General features: G+C 35.1%; 1 protein-coding gene across 2 annotated transcripts; it reads right to left on the bottom strand.

Moving 5' to 3' along the window:
- Positions 1-65: 65 nt before the first annotated feature.
- Positions 66-9,123, bottom strand: LOC140184778 (elongation factor G-2, mitochondrial-like). 2 transcript variants are annotated; one of them, XM_072237946.1, is made up of 12 exons: positions 8,480-9,123; positions 7,551-7,772; positions 6,869-6,990; positions 6,631-6,781; positions 5,925-5,996; positions 4,985-5,080; positions 3,869-3,957; positions 3,100-3,166; positions 2,608-2,693; positions 842-967; positions 435-555; positions 66-323 (listed from the first exon to the last, which is right to left on the bottom strand). In XM_072237946.1, the coding sequence occupies exons 2-12, from the start codon at positions 7,632-7,634 to the stop codon at positions 150-152; spliced, it is 1,188 nt and encodes a 395-aa protein (XP_072094047.1). In that variant the 5' UTR covers positions 7,635-7,772; positions 8,480-9,123; the 3' UTR covers positions 66-149. The 2 variants fall into 2 exon arrangements, with proteins under 2 accessions (XP_072094047.1, XP_072094048.1); XM_072237947.1 differs by lacking the exon at positions 5,925-5,996.
- Positions 9,124-15,984: the final 6,861 nt, after the last annotated feature.

Here is a 15,984-nt window from a genome sequence, read left to right as displayed (position 1 = left end):
ATGACTTAAAAACTTTTAACCTAAATTAAAATTTAATAAAAAAAAAAATCTGACATCGTATACCATAGATAAAAATATCATAAATAAACCAATATCAAAGATAGAATAAAATAAACCAATATCATAAACCAATACCATAGATAAAAATATCATAAATAAACCAATATCATAAATAAACCATTTGAAAAGAGAAACAAGGATAGAATAAAATAAGAACCCCACTTGTTAATGTCACCAGCAACAGCTCCTTGGAATTCTGTTGGTACTTTCAGCTCAACAAGCATAACAGGTTCTAATATAAATGGCCTGGAAGCTGTATAGCACTGATACAAATATCAAAGAATATGGTCATTACTATGAGAACAAAACTATGGACAATATTATCAGGATGATATGTGCAATGTTATGAATATGGATGCAGAATTGTAAAGAACCTGTCTGAAAGCATAGATAGAAGCCAACTTAAATGCAAGTTCACTAGAATCAACGGCATGAGCAGCACCATCTGTCAAGACAACTCTAAGATTTTCGACAGGATGTCCAATTAAAGCCCCCCTGTATGAAAGCAACATTACGTTACCATAAAATGAGTATTGTAATACTATCATGGCTGAATCGCATAATAAAATTGATGTTTCGTAAATATGCCAATGAATGAACTTTGGCTTCCTCAATATTACATTCTTAGTCCCCATAAATTACTTTTGAATGCTCACTTATTCCATCATTACATTTTTCGGTGGTCTTTATTACATTCATGGGGAATAAGATAATATATGTTGAACGACAATTAGACTTAAAGTAGAAATCACAAATAAGCAATGATGAAAATTTCACTCACGAGTTGGCGGCTTCCTTAAAACCTTTTTCAATTGCAGGGATAAAACCTGATGGAATAGCTTGCCCAACAAGGAGGTTTTCAAATTCGAATTTAGTTGGTGATCCTGCCCGAAGTGGTTCAATATACCTGCAAACATAGAACATAGTGAATTCACTAAGCATCAAGAAACAAAAGGTGATTAGGGATAAGTTGGAACATCACAAATTCACAATCAGCTGCTATCATAAAGTAAGATATACTTTATACGGAAGCCATTAGCCCAGAACCAGAACCAGAACCACAGCAAAGAGAAGAAGGCTTTATCCAATTTGTTTTAAATCTAAGGATTATTACACTTTTATTGAGAAAAGAAAAAGGATATTTATACACATGGAGAAGTCTGGAAGTAAATGAAAATCCCTTTCTAAAATTTGATTGCCCTTGAATACCAGCAATTTTCTGTTCCTAAGAGACATGCATTTAGTTTGGATGACATTGTTTGAAAATCACAATGTATACTTTCTTCATTTATTAATTCACAACACCTTTTATTTAACAAAACTTTTTTGACTAACTTTAAATTTTTTTAATAATGCATCAACTTAATTTTATTTCTAATCACACAGAAAAGAATATAAATTTGAGACAAATTTGTTTAAAAACTAACATGGACAAAAATGCCTCTTTTGTCAAGTGCTTATATTAAAAGGAACTTCTCAAAAAGTAATTTCTGAATAAACAATTTGCTGTAAGATTAATATAAGTTACTTTTTTTTTATCCTTTAGAAAGTACTTATTGAGCCTAATATAAAAAATATATAATTTACACACTACAACGACATATTTATCTTGTAATATTCAGTAAGTTAAAACTTGGGGAAAAATAATTAATCAATCTTGTAATGATCAAACAGTTCTTCAAACAGTGCCTACTCCCTAATCTTGCCTTGCATGCAAGGTCTATGCATATTTAGACATGCGGTTGTTTGAGAGAAAGTTAATCACGACTAAGTCACAGTCATTATATTTCTTGCAAGGTTGGTTCACATGATTTCTATGCTCCAACCATAGGGTATTGAAAATTGTAATTGTAATTGCAATTAAACTTTATTTGGAGTTATATCTTTGATGCTAACAGTTTGTCAGTAAGTATCTCTCCTAAAGTTGTAATTATTGTAATTGGATAAAGGTAAAACTCAAAAGAATGGTTTAATATAGAACAGGCCCCTTCACACGAATGTCGCTTATTCTTTTTGAGTTTGAAGAATGGACAATGCACAGGTCCATCCTATCTTGGGATGCAGCTTTTATTAAGAATAATTGAGAGACAACAAGGATTGAACCCTCTGTCTAGTCATAGAAGCTCTTACACCATTATTGAAACTCAGTCACTCTAATTAAACTTTAAAAAATAGCTCAAGGGAGAGGGTTGCCCTAGACTTGTAAAGGCTTCTACCACACCTTATCCTTAGGACATGTGGAACTATAATATAGCTTCTCATGCTCAAGACTGGACAAAGACTTGCTATTTGGTTGACTAGACATTTTGGGGTGACCCAAAAACAACCATAGAATAGGTTCTGGTACAGTAATATACCATGATATGAACCATCTTTCCCATGAACTTAAATTGTTGGTCAGCGACACGATTTTATATCTAACACTTTCATGAGAAACAAATCCAAAAAGAAGACTTTTTTTAATATGAAGAGAAAACTAAACAAACTGGGTAGGACAAGGGGATAAGAGTTACTCTTTACCATAAAAAAATAATGAGAAAAAAATACCAATAACATGAAAATCCGCCAGTAATACTGTAAATCCAAAACCTAACCTCCATCTCATCAGAATGCATCCTAACTAAGTGAGGAACCTGCATCCATTAAGAAAAACATTTAGCCAAAAATTCATTCTAATTTTGAAATGCAATACATGAAAGCACAGACCTAATGATCTAACTAGTGAAAATATTACATCACTGGTAGCACAGCAACAAAATTTTGGTGCATAGTTTTAAAGAAATTCATGAACCCAGGGTAGATTAAAATTGAATAATTGCTATAATCTTATGTCATGTAATTTATTACTCTTCCCAAGATGAAATCTAAAGGAAATAATAAAAAGCTGAAGATTTCAACAAAATACTGCAAAGTTGTGTTTGGAAAAATCTTGAGAGTTACACCTATGATTTATAGCATAGCATTAGCCAAAAAAAAATCCAGGATTCAATTGCACATATGCACATGAATAACACAATCACAAAAAGCCTTAGATTTTACCTTGATCTTCTTGCCGGTGTTTACATTAATAATAAACTCGCCCTTGCGGATCACACCCTCGTAAATTCTTCAACACCCAAAGCCGGGGGGAGGGAAAATTGAGAAAACAATCCAATAATTTTGTGTAATTTACAAAGTTAACACATTCAAAACAAAATATATGCAGACAAACACACGCAGGGAAAGTGATAAAATGGTTAATGGTGAGAATAAAATGAGTAAATCTCGGTTGTGGAAAAACAAAATGCTCAGGACGGGGAGGAGGGGAGCGCAATATGGGCCCGAGGGACTGGTAACTCTGGGTGGCAAGACTGGTGGGGAGGGGTAGTGAAATGATTTTGTTAGAAAAGAGAGTTGGGGAGTATATTGGGAGGTGACAAAATGCTGAGGAGGGCATTCAGATTGTTGGGATTAGAATCAGACTAGGAGAGAGTCAGGTCTCTCAAAAGTCTGCCATTTGTCACACATTGTTTTTTCCTTTCTCAGTAAAGAACACATATGACCTGGGGAAGGGTAAAGCCACATTGGATTTTACCCATTTCCTTCAGTTTCTGTACTGTTTGATCTCTTTTCTACCTACAATTGGTACCAGTTGTTACATACAGTCATACGAGAGGCGACTTCTATATGTAATCATGTGAGCTCTAAAGTACGTCAACCATTCATGTACGATGATGCAGCCAAGAATTGCTCTCACTCTCATAACAGCCAACTTCTCTCACTTGATACTGCCATATATATGTTGAAAAAGAGTTTGAAGTTATATTACCTTAAATATGTCAACTGGCCAAACCGCCCTTCCTCCAACTTAAATGCCAACGCTACAAGTGGCCCATCAAGACTTCCAGTCAACTCAACCTGAAAGTGCATAGATAAATTATTCAATAAAAAAAGAAACAAGAGCACAAATGCAAAATCGGCTTGCAAAATCATTTGCAGGCCTCTCATTGCCACAGCAAGAACTCTTGAGACCTTTTGGTATCATTTAAAATCCTTGGGTTTTTCCCGATGGATTTGCATCAGTTTCTAATTACCACATTCAGAGTTTTGGATCATACCAAGAAGCAAATACAACTGGTAACTTTTCAGTGTTTTGGCGCATTCGGTTGAAACTTGTAAAGGAAGTCCATGCCTTTTAACAGCTCCTTTTCGACTACTCATTTAATTGAGATACGATTACCTTTTCGGCCTCGCTTTGGTGCTTAGTACATGGTCTGTCTAAGGGTGTTCCTCACTTCCTCTAGCTAACATTCAAAGGGATTGGCATGCTTTAGTACATGGTCCTGTTTGTTGGGTGATACCATTTTGTATCCATGTGAGGATATTCCATCCTCTTGTGTACATTCTTCTCTCTCCTAATAAAATTTCTTTTTCTATCAAAATAATTTAACCTTCCCTTGACTAAGTTGTGATTTATATTTTGAAAACTTATGCAATAGTTATCATCCCGGTTAAATCTAAGTTATGTTATTTTTCATTTTGTATTTACTTTTTCTGCCTGGAGTCTTACAAATGCTACTATAGATGCAAGAAAATGTCCACATGAGAATTTTTAACTTTTTTAAAGATTATGTTTAACTAGTAATTACATTTTAAAAAATCCATGAAAATTTAATTATTCGAGTAATTAACCAAGTTCTTAATTGATGTTTTTCCCCTTTTTCTAGGTTTTACTCTATTCTCCATATATTTTCTTGTATGATTCTTCAAACCAAATATTCTTCTTTCACTCCCACTCAAATATATATCTAATCTATAAATATAAAGAAACTTATAAATCATCATTAAAAAATAGCCTGCAAATTCAGAGGCCAATTGACAATTTATGACAAATAGATCATAATATCAAAGCAAAACAAAGATAAACATCTTACAAATCAGGTACCTTTTCCTCATTCTTTGTTTGGTCAAGGGCATAACTACTAACTTCAATTGGACATGGCAAATAATTAAGTACACCATCCAGAAGTGGCTGTACTCCCTGTATCAGTAACAGAAGACAATGAAAAGCATAAGAGGCAGAAGGTAAAAATAGGGATGCCTGCAAGCATATGCATGTACAAGAGAACCTCTTGGGGGTTTGGGAGTTTGAACTTGAGAGCAAGGATACCAACCCAAGACGAATTGATGATAAAAAGATTCATCAATTACACAAACCCGATCAAAAGGTAACTTAATAAATGATACAAATTACAAAACATTACACGCCACATTAACAGAGCAATCCAGAATATCACAAGCAAGATAGGAGATCGAACACAAATAGGAGACTAGTAGTCAGTAATAGATAGTTATAAACACAGCAGCATTCTAATAAAAATTTATCAGGACAAAATATTTTATTCCTTTATATTTATTGTGTATGGTCATAAATTGACCTGTATTTGATTTCATTTGGGCATATGATGGGATCAAAAATCCCAGACATCTATGATCCAATCAAAACAAACGTAAAGGATCTAGTAGGTTGGGCAACTTAAGCTACCTCTTGCAATATTTGAATATTTTACACTCCTAATATTTTGAGCCATCCTGACAAATATTAAATACCTGCTAACATGATGCATGCCATTTATGATCCCATATGATATGCATACTCAACCATTATAGCAGTTGTGTATTACAGAATGTCGAGGCAACTATGCCAAGAGGATTTAAGTTCTCAAAAAAAGAAAAGGAAAAAAAAAAAAATCCAAATTAGGTGCATTGTGTACATATGGAAAATAAGGATACAACATATTAATAATGTAAAGAGGAGGAATACAGAAAGCAATGACTATATAGCATAGAATACACATAATAACTAAAGGTAATTCAATGGTTGCCTTATTTTTAAAAGCACTACCCATGAACACTGGTACAAACTTCAGTGCTATGGTGGCCCTACGAATTGCTTCCTGCTCAAAGAAAAATGACATCACAATAATAAAACTCAATATTTAATAAAATAATTAAATATTCTAAACTACATATAAAGCTAAAGGAGAATGCCGTACATCAACTTCATGATAATCTATTGGTGAAAAACCATAGGCCGAAGTGAGTGAAAAATGCAAGAACTAAGCATCAACGAAGAACCAAAGAACCATGCTTACAACTTTTATTAGCAGAAACCATACATATTACAATATAAGCAATTTTTTTCACTGATAATCATAAAATAACAAGACCACTTCCCATTGACACACCTATGCCTTTACTATTTCTGATACACATCTAGAATGCTCAAGACTTCTATGTAATCAACAATAAAACATCCCAACAAAACAATTGTCAGAGGTAAACCAAATTCGATGCATATCCTATAAATCAAATAATGAACATACCTAATAGAGAAAGCTAGAAAACTCTCTAACTTGATTAGAAGAGTAGGGACTTAAGAAACTGACCCTACCAGCTAGATTAGGATAAATACAACAGATTCAGAAAATATCTTCTCTCTCTACTCAGTTTCAGTTAATACCAAACTTCAATAGGGATGAGGGAAAGGGAAAAAAAAAACCGAAAAATGAAAAAAGAAAACCCACAGACCTGAAGGTCAGCAGGTGATATGGGCTCATCACCAAGAAAAGCTTCAGCAAGTTGATCATCAACTTCTGACACAGCTTCTATGAGCTCACGCCTTTTTTCTACTTCCAAGGCTTCCATATCTGCAGGCACCTCTTCAGTGACAACTTTTTCACTGAAATAAGCAACAACAGAGCATGCTAAAAGTAAGCCATAAGGAGAATTAATTTTAGTAATAAACAGCAATAATTTTGAAACAAACCCATTAGAACCCCGAAAATAGTATGCTTTTAACTGCACAAGATCAACAAGTCCCTCAAAATCATCCTCCAAGCCTATCGGAACTTGCATTGCAGCACTATGATGCCGAAGTTTAGATCGTGCCTGTAAAAGTATAGTCCTCAAATGAGAAAAAAGTTATACAACTATAATGATGATGTAAGCACTTTTGGCTATATTTTGCTATTGTATATATGATCTCTTATCCTCCTTCTCCTTCTATCCGTATTAATGATATTCTTCTTTTGTCAATATAAATACAATAAAAAAGAAAGTATGGTGACAATGATATAATGAATCAAAAGGAAACTAAAAGGATTTCCAGAATGCACAAAGGTAATAACAAATAATACTTACTAAACTACCAAACTAAAATTTGATAGCTTATATATTGCTGCAAAATCTTAATTAATGTGATGCTATATACATATAAAAATTAAGGTGAAGTCATAGAAGATTTTTAGTAAACAGGTTACAGAAGGTTTTATCATGAAAAATCAGCTTTAGAAGAGGTTCAACTTTTTCAAATTCCTTAATTTCTCAAAGATCAGCAACCAAGGGATTGAGGAACCAAATCTGCGAAATTCTCTTCCATAAAATCGTATGAATGGCAATAAAACTATAAAACATATCATCTATACGGTCTTCATTAATCTCCAATGAACCTGATTTAAAACTTTCCATGGATCTGCTCCCATTCGATCAAGCTTGTTAATAAATGCAAGTCTTGGAACCTCGTATCTTCTCATTTGTCAATCTACCGTGATGGACTGACTTTGCACACCACCAACACTACAAAGTACAAGAATAGCACCATCAAGGACACGCAAAACCCTCTCAACTTCAATGGTGAAATCAACGTGACCAGGTGTGTCAATTATGTTAATCTGCAATGACAAATTTCCCAAAAGAAATACAGATACAATTATATTTATACCCAAAAATTAGAAAGTATAAATAATTAGCAAGTCAAAGAGATGAAAGAAGGAAGTCATCAGTACTGCAAGTATAATATAGAATTCTTATTCCAATATTCCAATGTTTCAACATTTCTGACTGTCATCGAGACAATTTACTTTTGCTTAGCAGACTAACTTTTTTATTTTCTCAATTCCACTTAAGAATGATTACACAGAGAAACCTTTTCAACCTTTTCTCCATTATCCATCATAACTAATAACTAATCCATAACAATAATTAGTATGTTAGGGATTGCAGTAACAGCAGCACTCAAATCTCACTATACATTAAAAGCTCATTAGCTCTTCAAAATTGATTTAATACTTAAATTCAGTCTGAGCTCAGTCAACTCATAACCACATAAAATTCATCCAACTGAATCTCAACTCCAATCATAACTGCAACACTGAAATGAAACTGACTGATTCATCATAGTCACTAGTAGATTGACAGGTACTTCAATACACATTTTCTTTACAGAAAACGTAAAAAAAATAATTACTTTTTGAAAAATTAGACTAAAATTGGAGTAAATAACTACTTTTATATTGTTTTATCATTTGAGGAATAGCAAAACAACAAAACCATTTGGAGAAGGGGAACAGTTTATCAATAGCAGAGAAAGAGATATTACCTTATAGTCTTTCCAAGAGCAGTAAGTAGCAGCAGACTGGATAGTGATACCTTTCTCCCTCTCCAAGTCCATGGAATCCATCTTGGCGCCGACGCCGTCTCTGCCCCGAACCTCGTGGATCTCGTGGATACGACCAGTGTAGAAAAGCACTCGCTCCGTCAAAGTTGTCTTGCCAGAGTCGATGTGAGCAGAGATCCCGATGTTGCGTAACCGCTCCATGGACTCCTTCCACCATGGCTCCTTGTCCGCCGCCGCCGCCCTCGCTCGAGCAGCGTTGCCCGACGAGAAGTGCCGCAGGTGGAATGCACCGGCAAGGAGGGACGACGCCGGAGACGGAGACGGCGATGGGGATGCCGGGGGCACGGAGGAGGAGAAGAAGGTGTAGAGCAGGCGCGGCGCAGAGGACCTGGCTATCCGTGCCATGATGGTGGTGGAAGAGGTGGCGCAGGGTTTGTCGTTTGGTTTGTGGTTTTGTGGGGGCTTACTGGTGCGGAAACCCTGTGGTTCGAAATAGGAAATTATTAGGCAAATGTTCTTAGGATTTTTTTTAATAAATAAAATAGAGTATATACGGTCAAATAAGATTCAAAAAATTTCATATTCCACGTTTTGGTGTAATGAAATTTTTTTACAATCAAAGTTTTCGAATTTTATAAAACAATTAGGCTATTAATTACTAACAGTCAAAGACTACGTGAGCATTAAATTGCTGACTATAATGTTATTACGTATCGCCAATCAAATTAATAGGTTCTTTAATTAAATTTTTTGGACAAAATACTGCATTTTTATTTAAATTAAAACAACAATATTCATATTCAGATATACCAATCGCATTCAAATTTATATCAAAATTTTTTGCATTGACATTCACATAAGAACTCTTGTATTCTGTCATTCATTTCAGAATTTAAGTAGAAAAGCAGCATTTTATCAAAAAAAAAAAAACGACATTGCTTTTGTCCTTTAATTTGGAAGACCTATTAGTCCGACTGGCGACACGTGACAACGTTATGGCCACGTCAGCAACTTAACGACCACATCTACTTTTACTGTTAGTAGTCAACGACTTTGACTAACTAGATATCTAAAATGTCTCGTTTATGTAAAGTTTGGGGGACCTTGATTATAATAAAAAATTGTCAAAGACTAAATCGTCTTATACAAAATTTTTTGGAACCTATTTGAATATATACTCAATAAAATATTTAATAATTATATATTTGTGTACTTTTTTAAAAAAATTAGCCAAATGTTGTTATGAAAATACAAAATATTATATAAAAAAAATAAGGTATTAAATTAATTATTATGTATTTATATGTATATAGATATATATAGTATTTAACTTATTTTTAATATATTATTATATTTTTATATATATTTTATATGAATAGTTAATTTTTTAAATACACAAAGTATGATTAGTTAAAATAATTTCTATTTTTCTTTTGTATTTTTATTTTTGAAAATAATTTTTATTTTTAACTTTTTATATTTTAAAAATATAATTTGTTTGTGAAAATAATAAAAACATGTTGGATTAGTCTATTTATAAAATATGTTTTTAATATTGATTTTAGAATATAAATTTATGCTTTATTGAATTTATAATTTTATTTATTTTTTATAAAGTTAACAATTAATTTTTATAAATTTCAAAAATAAAATTAATTACTATCATAAAGTAATTAACTTAATTCATAATAAAAATAGATAATTTAACCAAATAAACAATAGGGTTAAGTACAATTTTGGTCTTTAATGTATAGGCCGAAATTTTTTTTGTCTCTAATCTTTTTTTCATACAAAATCGTCCCTAAGGTTCGAGTTTGTTTTAAATCGTCCTTCGGGCTAAAAAATACTTTTTAAAGACGATTTTGCTCTTTATGGTTTCTTTTCCTTCATGTTATTCTCGTGAAATCATTTCGTCTTCCTCAAATAACTCACAATATTTGAGAACACACTTGGTCTTTGAAACATTTGCGTGAAACCCTACAAAAGTGTTCCTGCGAGGATGATCTACGCTAGTAGTTGAAGACATTTTGTTGTTAGGAGTTTGACCGAGGGTGTGGCGTGATGTCGCATTCGTCACTCATCTTCATCGCTGTAGATAGCCGTTGTTGAGGTAAGCTTGCTTTCCATGCAATGTCGCTTCACCTCAAATATTTCTTACATTTGGGTGGTTTAAGCTTTACAACAATGTTGCTGCATCTGAATTGTTTAGGGTTTAATGTAGACTGCATTGACGGTGGATAAAGCTAGGTTTGTGATGATCTATTTCTTTTCTTTCTTGTTTGTTTTAGTAATGTATTATGTTGAATAATAATAAGGTTGTTTGAGTAGAAGACGGTGTACTTTACATGAGGGTGCATCATGGGGTGCATTCGGATATGAGAACGGGGTATTTAAGCATTTGAAGGGGCAAACTACAATTATCGAAAAAATTGATGGCAATCGGTGCTCTGTGTTGAGGCCTGTGAAGAGTTAAGACGGTTTGGATACTTGGAGTCCAACATTGCAGCATTATGGTATAAAGATCCAACTACGGAAGATTCTGAAAATAACTTGAAGATGTTAAAAGGTGACTCAGATGTAATTGAGATGTGCAAAATAGCTGAGATGTGGGGTTTGGTGATTTGTTTGTGGTCTATGATGTTGGGGATGCGGATGGATTTCCGAAAGTTAGTTATATTAATGTAGGGGGAGTTATTGGGGCGTTGAAAGTGAGAAACTTAATGGTGCTGGTGTTGAGATAGTTGGTATTTGAAGGAAAGCAAGAAAGGAGTGTGATAGTAAAGGATGATGACCCTTTGACTGAAGCAGTTGATGATGAGGTTGAAATAGAATTTCAGAATGCAGAAAGTGGGGAACATAACGAGGGTGTTTCAGGAGAGTTAGGAGGTGGAGGACAGATTGGAAGAGGGCTGTTTGTCACAAAGAGTGCCTCTTTTGGCTTTATGCACACAGGATTGGCGGGGAGGAGTCAACATGGCAATTAAGAAGCTTAAATTTGCAACATACTTGCATGCAAACACACAGGATTGGCATAATGAACTCCAAATGGCTAGACAACCAGTTTAAGAAGAAGGTGGAGTCTAATCCAAGAATCAAAATAAAGGAGTTGGTGGCAAAGGCATACAAAAAGTGGAATCTGACTGTGACTAAATCAATGGCAGTAAAAACCAAGCAAAAGGCATTGAGCCAGATTCAGGGCATTTAGAGAGCAGTATAAGAGGATTAACGATTATTGTTTGAACTTCTAAGAGCAAATCCAGGATCATCCGTTTACCTGAAAATGATTCGGTCCCTAGATTTTGCTCAGGAGATCCAGAACCCAATCTTGATGAATTATTGTGTATTCCAGAGACTGTATGTATCCTTTGATGCATGCAAGAAAATCTTCCAACACTGTAGACCGTTTGTTAGTTTGGACGGATGCTTCTTAAAGACTCCTCAGGGTGGACAACTGTTAACTGCAATTGGAAGAGACCCGAACGATCATATGCTTCCAATTGCTTATGTAGTGGTTGAAGCTGAGACATATGACTCCTTGATTTGGTTTTTGCGCCATCTTGTTGAGGATTTGGAGTTGGAAAAAATTGGAAAATGCACCTTCATGTCTGATCAGCAGAAGGTAATGATACAGTTTACATTATTGTTATGCTTTAACAAATAATGATTGTTTCAAATTAGATATAATGATTTCTGGACTAACCAAATGCATGCTCACCTTCATTTCATAAGGTTTGTTACCAGCATTTGAAGAGGTCATACCAGGGGTGACAACAGACTCTGCATGAGGCATCTCTATAGCAATTTCAGATAGAAATTTCCTAGTTTAGAGCTGAAGAACAGAATGTGGCAATGTGCAAAGGCAACTCATTGGAGGGATTGGGAGAAGGAAATGAAATCTCTGAGACTTGTAATGATGGGGAATTTTGACATTTAAACGGCATTGCACACAGGTTTTGGTCGCGTTCTAGATTTATATTTCATTCAAAATGTGACACCCTTGTTAATAACATGAGTGAAAGTTTTAATGCTGTCATAGTAGAGGCAAGAGAAAAACCTATTGTAACCATGTTAGATGACATTATGGTGTATCTCATGACTAGATAGGTTGCCAATAGAGATAGGATTAAGCTTTACTAGGAAAATATTATGCCAATAATTAGGAATAAATTGGAGAAATGGGCAAGGTTAGCTAGGGACTGGAGGCCATACTGGTCAGCTACTAATAAATATGAGGTCATGTGTGGATTAGATAAATTTATTGTGGATCTGGCTGCTGCTTAGTGTTCTTGTAGGAAGTGGCAGATGAGTGGAATTTCATGTCCTCATGCCATTAGTTGCATTAACTTCAAAGGACTAGATTTAAAATCCTATGGGGATGATTGCTAAAAGAAAGATGCTAACCAGAAGTGCTGCTACCAGAAGGTGATATACCCTCTGAATGGACCGGATTTATAGGAGAGAACCCAATATGATGATGTCATGCCACCTCCATATAGGAGGCCAAGTCACATACCTGTGAAAAAGAGGAAGCGAGGATCTGGAGATGAGGAGAATAGAAGCCAGAATCACCTATCACAGAGGGGTCAAATTCAAAGATGCTCTAATTGTGGTGATGTAGGGCACAAGAAGGGGGCTGCACAAAATCTAATAAGAGTATATGTGTGGTGCACGGAATTGTTGTTCGCTCCCTCGTGGGCAATGGCACCAAAGACTTGGTCGCATTAAATTGTTATTCACAATTCCGATACAACTAACCAGCAAGTGCATTGGGTCGTCCAAGTAATACCTTACATGAGTAAGGGTCGATCCCACGGAGATTGTCGGCTTGAAGCAAGCTATGGTCATCTTGTAAATCTCAGTCAGGCGGATTCAAATGGTTATGGGATTTTGATAACTAAAAGATAAATAAAACATAAAATAAGATAGAGATACTTATGTAATTCATTGGAGGGAGTTTCAGATAAGCGTATGGAGATGCTTTGTTCCTCCTGAACTTCTGCTTTTCTATTGTCTTCATCCAATCATTCATACTCCTTTCCAGGGCAAGCTATATGTTGGGGGATCACCGTTGTCAATGGCTACCATTCGTCCTCTCAGTGAAAATGGTCCGGCTACGGGTTACGTAGGGCTAATCATCTGTCGGTTCTCACTCATGTCGGAATAGGATACAATTATTCTTTTGCACACTGTCACTGCGCCCAACACTCGTGAGTTTGAAACTCGTCACAGTCATCCCATCCCGGATCCTACTCGGAATACCACAGACAAGGTTTAGACTTTCCAGATCTTAAGAATGCTGTCAAATGATTCTAGCTTATACCACGAAGACTCTGATCTCACGGAATGGAATGCTCTGTTGTCAGGAGAGGCAATCATGCGTCGTGAACCAGGAGGCCAAGAGATATGCATTCAAGCTTATTTTCAGGTAGAACGGAAGTGGTTGTCAGGCACGCGTTCATAAGTGAGAATGGTGATGAGTGTCACTTGATCATCACATTCATCATGTTGAAGTGCGAATGGATATCTTAGAACAAGAATAAGCATGAATTGAATAGAAAAACAATAGTACTTTGCATTTATTCATGAGGAACAGCAGAGCTCCACACCTTAATCTATGGTGTGTAGAAACTCCACCGTTAAAAATACATAAGTGATGAAGGTCCAGGCATGGCCGAATGGCTAGCCTCCAATACTAGAGGATAAAATGATCTTCGGATGAAAATACAATAGTAAAAAGTTCTATTTATAATGAACTAGTAACCTAGGGTTTATAGAAATAAGTAAATGATGTAGAAATTCACTTCCGGGCCCACTTGGTGTGTGCTTGGGCTGAACATTGAAGCTTACACGTGCATAGGCTTTTCCTGGAGTTAAACGCCAGCTCTGGTGCCAGTTTGGGCGTTTAACTGCAGCTTTTATGCCAGTTTGCGTTATCAAAACTCGGGCAAAGTATGGACTATTATATATTGCTGGAAAGTCCAAGATGTCTACTTTCCAACGCAATTGAGAGCGCGCCAATTGGGTATCTGTAGCTCTAAAAAATCCATTTCGAGTACAGGGAGGTCAGAATCCAATAACATCTGCAGTCCTTTTTCAGCCTCTGAATCAGATTTTTGCTCAGGTCTCTCAATTTCAGCCAGAAAATACCTGAAATCATAGAAAAACACACAAACTCATAGTAAAGTCCAGAAATGTAAATTTTGCATAAAAACTAATAAAAATATAATAAAAACTAATCAAAACATACTAAAAACTACTTAAAAATAATGCAAAAAAGCGTATAAATTATCCGCTCATCACAACACCAAACTTAAATTGTTGCTAGCCCCCAAGCAACTGAAAACACAATAGGATAAAAAGAAGAGAATATACAATAAAGTCCAAACTATCAATGAAGCTTAGTTTCAATTAGATGAGCGGGACTAGTAGCTTTTTGCTTCTGAATAGTTTTGGCATCTCACTTTATCCTTTGAAGTTCAGAATGATTGGCATCTATAGGAACTCAGAATTCAGATAGTGTTATTGATCCTCCTAGTTTTAGTATGTTGATTCTTGAACACAGCTACTATATGAGTCTTTGCCGTGGCCCTAAGCACTTTGTTTTCCAGTATTACCACCGGATACATAAATGCCACAGACACATAACTGGGTGAACCTTTTCAGATTGTGACTCAGCTTTGCTAAAGTCCCCATTTAGAGGTGTCCAAAGTTCTTAAGCACACTCTTTTTCTTTGGATCACAACTTTAACCACTCAGTCTCAAGCTTTTCACTTGGACCTGCATGCCACAAGCACATGGTTAGGGACAGCTTGATTCAGCTGCTTAGGCCAGGAATTTATTCCTTTAGGCCCTCCTATCCATTAATGCTCAAAGCCTTGGATCCTTTTTACCCCTGCCTTTTAGTTTAAAGGGCTATTGGCTTTTTCTGCTTGCCTTTTCTTTTTCTTTTCTTTTTCGGCCTTTTTTTTTGCAAGCTTTGTTCTTTACTACTTTTTCTTGCTTCAAGAATCAATTTTATGATTTTTCTGATAAACAATAACATTTCTCTTTTTTCATCATTTTTTCAAGAGCCAACAATTTTAACATTCATAAACTTCACTAAAAAAAATATGCACTGTTCAAGCATTCATTCAGAAAACAGAAAGTATTGTCACCACATCAAAATAATTAAACTAATTTCAAGGATGAATTCGAAATTCATGTACTTCTTGTTCTTTTGCATTTAGAACATTTTTCATTTAAGAAAGGTGAAGGATTCATAGGACATTCATAGCTTTAAGACATAGACACTAGACACTAATGATCATGTAATGAAGACACAAACATAGATAAAACATCAAGCATAAAAATCGAAAAACAGAAAAATAAGAACAAGGAAATTAAAGAACGGGTCCACCTTAGTGATGGCGGCTAGTTCTCCTTCTTGAAGATCCTATGGAGTGCTTGAGCTCCTCAATATCTCTTCCTTGCCTTTGTTGCTCTTCCCT

This window comes from Arachis hypogaea, chromosome 5, assembly GCF_003086295.3.
Source record: "Arachis hypogaea cultivar Tifrunner chromosome 5, arahy.Tifrunner.gnm2.J5K5, whole genome shotgun sequence".
NCBI lineage: Eukaryota > Viridiplantae > Streptophyta > Magnoliopsida > Fabales > Fabaceae > Arachis > Arachis hypogaea.
Note: the sequence above shows the minus strand (reverse complement) of the source record. Positions and strands in the feature narration are given on the sequence as shown.